Consider the following 4,936-nt stretch of genomic DNA (forward strand, 5'->3'; position numbering starts at 1 on the left):
CCGAGTGAGCACTGCAGGCTTTTCCGGGCATATCAGAGCGGAGCCCCGGTCGTCGCCAAGGAAAGTCTTAGTTCGAAATTTGCAGTTTATAGTGACTAACGAGTAAGTGTGTCCGAAGTAGGAACACAGAGTAGCCGTTGTTGACTTGGACCACGGGCGGACCAGCAGTGTAGTTGCTAGTGCGGGGTGCGCTAGCAGCTCAGATACCTGAATCTACACACCAGAGAGCTTGCGCGCCGCGTTATTGGCAGGTTGCGGGCCCGGGGGGCGCGCTCCGGGAAATCAATGGCTTCCACAAGAGCGTACCGCTCGGATCACCAATGGGAGTTGAGCAGCACTAGCTTCGTTTCCAGACAGGCAGTAATCCTTAGCCCGAATAAGGTGCTGCGAGCTTTAGCCGAGGACTGGCTCGCAGGGGGTCAACTCGCTTGGGCGAGGCGGCGGTGCTCAGGCGTGAGAATTGAGTTCTCTTTGCGATTCCATGCTCTGCTACGTAGTTTTCTCTCATGGGCGCTCCGCTGCGTGCAGGCCGCGGCGACTGGCTACGTCCACGCATGCGCATGCACTTAGAGCGGAGTCTGTCTTGACCATTTGACGGGAGACACCGCTCTTCAAGTTTCAGCCGCATTGTCGCCGATGAGCCGTCTAGTCCTTCGTGATTCCTCGTCTTGGCCACGCAGTTTCTTTCTATCTGGTTGCTGGTCTCCATCAGGAACTTGCGGTGGCGAGTAGAGGCAGCTCCCGGACTCCTCAGAGCGTTTACCTCGTCTGACGCGCCCATGGGGCCCTGGCGTCCCTTTGTCTCGGGGCTTGCATGAAGCGTGCCTGTCCCTGCTTCCTGCTTTTGTCCGAGTGTTTCCCTTGGGATAGAGGCATTCGCTGATATCTCCAGACCTCCATCCATTCCCCTCCGCTCTTGCGTCAAGGAGTGAGTCCCTCTCTGGAGCACGCATCCGTGCCTAGCATCATGAAACTGCCCCATTCTGCTTTCGGCGGAGCTTCTACTGCATTGCGGGAGCTACATTCCATGGGTCGCCTTCCCTATCGAGACCGCATGGGAAGCTTCGCAGTGGCTGGCGTGAGAAATGCGCAAATGCGCGAGCGTGCTGGGTCCGGGGTGGCGGGGTGTGTAAGTTGTTCTTCTGAGGCAGGTTGTCTGCCCTTCCAACGTAATCCTTCACCTGTTTTAGCTGAACCGCCTATTGCGTTCTACAGTTCACGGCAGCGGTTGTTTGTCACTCTGAGACATGGAACGCAGGCCTATCTATCACGGCCTGGCTGTGCTCCTCACATCGAGAGCCGTAGCCGTGGGATGGTGAATTCTTCGTCACATCTGTCGTCTTATGGATTTCGCTCTTCAGCAATGTCTTCCAGCTATGTTGTTCCCCTACAAGCGTTTCTTCCTATACAAGAGAAAGGAGCCTTTTCCCGAGGAAGAGACATGAAATCTTGGGGGCTCCACAGTTCTGATACGATCGCAGGCACCTCTCACTCTACAGGTTCTCTGGTCCGGGATGAACAGGGAACCTTGACTTCTGTATCTTACTGGTTGACTCAGCCTTCTTTATCTTGCCCAACTTCTCTTCTCCTCCGTCGGGGCTCTTTTCCTTGGACTTCCTCGCATGCCTTCAACAACATCTGCTGCAGATATCATTTCTCAGTCTTCGAGCTGGTATCTCTCTCAACTCTCCGTTCATCTTTTCGTTTTTTCTCTTCTTCGACTTCTTCGGATTCTGCTTATTCCTGTCTTCTATCTGACACTCGTTCGCCTTCTGAGCTACCGTCATGTGTATCTCCCCCGCCTAATTACTTGAAGCTTTCTGATCCCAAGGCATGCGCAACACTCCACTATTTGCCTTTCTGGGCTCGTATAACTTCACCTCCCCGGAATGCAAAGTTCGTCATGAGGATTCTCACTCTCGCGCCCTTATGCGCTTCAGCCGTCGCAGTCCATTTACTCCCATGTACGGAGAACCCTGGGGCGTATGTACACTCCTGCCAAGAAATGTCTATACATACAGAAACAAGTCGGGCTCTATGTCTCATCACAGTCCCATGGAAGCTTTTCTTCACAGTCCCCTGTCTTCTTTTTAAGAATGTGTGGTGGCAACTAAAGACTGCTGCTCAGTAGAAGGAGGTCATCCTCTCAGTCAGGGTTTTGCACCAAGAAGTCGTACTAGGAGCTCCTGTTCTTTCTTCTCCTGCCTCGCGTCCTGGGCTCTAACGAGGTCGACGAACAGAAAGAAGAAGAACACCTGGCTACACTGGGGGGGCGGGGGTGGATACCAGGAAGTTCACACGACGTGTATAGATGTGTACCTATACATTCATATCAATCCCTCTGCATGTATCTATCTCTTTTGCTGCTAGTAGTCGCGCTTTACACTAAACCATCTGTGGGGTCTTTGAAAATCCTGGTAGCACGGAGAAACTTCGACGGTGCCTCGCATGCATAAGAAAAGCATCAAGCTATTCCTCTGAGGATATCAGCCTCCTCTACGTTAGTGTCTGCCTCTCTCTTGTTGAAAGACGGGCTCGACACCTGATGTATATCTCAACACGTTCACCTTTCTGTACGCTGCCAGGCCCCTACGGCCTGGTTTATCTAAATCGCCTAGAGAGATAGATAGATCGATACATTGAAGATAGACAAACAGATCAAAGACCGATAGATAGGTTAAAGACAGATAGATAGCTAGATCAAAGATAGATAGAAAGATAGACCACACTTCTTTGTGTATGTTCTCCTGCTATTCTGCGCAAGCGCGATACGGCAAAGGAAGTCTCTTTGAAGGTTCAGGAGCCGCGCTTCACAGAGAATGTCGATTCTAAAGCACGTGCGCATGCAATTTATCTCCGAGAGGTTCCCGAACGTATATACATCTCTGAGGCAGTGTCGTCGCGTCACACAGTGCGTGTGTAGTCTTAAAGGACGTGAATTCAGCTTCGTGTGACTCTTTTTCAGTATACGGCTTTGAAGGCTTTGCTCGCGATTTGATCGGATGGAGTGTCTACTATGGAACTGTCCTCCTCGCTACTTGGGTAAGTCGATGTCTTGTCTACACCTCTACGCTGTTCTTCACTACACAACTATCATGATATACATATACAGACAGATCAATAGATAGATAATGTATCCACTTCAAGGACTTGTGCCGTGTGGAGGTAGAGGGCGGTGTGTACATACACCTTGGCTTACTACCTCACACGACAAAGGAAGTAGAAGTCTATATATCACTTCTGCTTCTGCCTCCCCCCCCGCTCTTAGAATGACCTTGTGTCAGTCGCCAAGGTAGTGAATCACGTCTATTCATTTCTCCTCTCTTAGCGCTTACGATTCTTCACATGGAAATCCCCGTCCTGTGCTGTCCGGATGGTGACGTGCGATTCTTCTTTCTTAAAAAGCTCATTTCACGGCTGAGTGGCGGATGACGTCCGAGGTTCCCTTCGAGGCTAGAGTCTTCTGATAAAGAACACCACATCAGCATTCATTGATCAGTAGTCACTTTTGGCGTACACATATACATGTATATCTCCCTATAGGAGTATATCTAGAGAAGGAGTCGTTCCTCATGTAAAAGTTCTTATCTCTATTCTATCTATCTGTATCTGTAGTCTATTCATCTGTCCGTCTATCTATCTTTAATATCTCTCTATCTATCTCTCTTTGATCTACCTATCTATCTACCTTTAGTCTATCTATCTTTGATCTATCTATATCCTTGTAGAAAAGTCCACATAACTAGAAAGACACCATGCCCTGTAGTCGTTGTGACTTGGGTTGGTCTTATTCATTCTCCTTTTTCTCCCTGTGTTCTTCACTCTCTGTTCTTTTTCTCATTTCTGGGGTTCGTCAAGTACCTTTCTAGCTTCAAACTTCCCTAATGATATCTAGCTCACAAAACCTTCTCATTCCCTCAATCCTTTCTGCTTTCGTCTCGATTCTTTTCTTCATCTTCTTCTTCAACATATCTCCTGCTGTTCGTATGAAACTCTCAATGAAGGAAGGAAAAAAGAACGACCTCTCTCAGCAGGAGCCGTCTCGTCTCTTCTTCTATTTTTGTGTCTCCTGTAGTGGGGCATGCATGCAGGGATTCAGCTAAGCCACCTTGGAAGCCCCCCCTCTGTAAGTGGTCAAGAAAATTCACAATACTAAGCCTGGTTGGAGATGCTCTATGATGTGATATGTAAGGAAGGTCTTCTCTACAAAGAGTTGCTGTCAATTTCGTCAAGGCACCAGGCTCTTTAGCTCGTCCAGATTGGGCATGGATTAGGTGTATAAATCTGTATCTTCACATCTCTCTCTATATATGTATATCTGCTTCTCTCTCTCTCTATATATGTATATGTATGTACCTATACAAAAGTATGTGTAGTGTAAATGTCTGTATGTGTCTATACAAATGTATGTATATACAGGTTTGTATAGATGGATAATACATACCTGTTTGTGTAGATAGAGAAGGCGATGTATGAGGTGTAAGTTGAATGATCTAGACGATTAAGATGATAGTGTGAGGAGTGGAGGGTTATGCATGCCGATGTATTCTTGCTACTTTCCGTTTCTTCGTCTCCTCTTCGACGGAAAGGCCGAGGCCATCTATCCGTCTTTACTAGTGTAGAACCACGGCAGAAAAGACGTGTGTGGAGGACTTCAATAGCTTTCCCTCATGTGAAGAACAAGATTTGTGGGTTAGACTCAACATAATCGTTTCTGTGATACTGCCTCATATATCCATATACAAGATCATCTACACAGCAGAGGGTGCCTACGTCTGCATATAGATACACACGTCGTTAGAGTAGTATGTATCTAAAACAACAGGCTGAGACACCTTCTTGAGATTGACATTCTTTGTCGCTATCTGTCTAGCTTTACTCCACGGAGCTCTCCTCAATCTCTGTATCTATCTATCTATCTATCCATCCTTTCTCT

General features: G+C 48.0%; 1 protein-coding gene across 1 annotated transcript in view; it reads left to right on the forward strand.

Moving 5' to 3' along the window:
- The first annotated feature begins 640 nt into the window (after positions 1–640).
- Positions 641–4,936, forward strand: part of CSUI_003815 (uncharacterized protein) — a 7,301-nt gene continuing 3,005 nt past the window's right edge. The window contains exons 1-3 of the mRNA XM_068064010.1: positions 641–1,964; positions 2,966–3,042; positions 4,076–4,126. Coding sequence (XP_067924015.1) covers positions 968–1,964; positions 2,966–3,042; positions 4,076–4,126 — 1,125 coding nt within the window. The 5' untranslated portion in view covers positions 641–967. The remainder of the gene's footprint in view (positions 1,965–2,965; positions 3,043–4,075; positions 4,127–4,936) is intronic.

The sequence above is a fragment of the Cystoisospora suis genome, assembly GCF_002600585.1.
Source record: "Cystoisospora suis strain Wien I chromosome Unknown contig_1723, whole genome shotgun sequence".
NCBI classification, from domain to species: Eukaryota; Apicomplexa; class Conoidasida; order Eucoccidiorida; family Sarcocystidae; genus Cystoisospora; species Cystoisospora suis.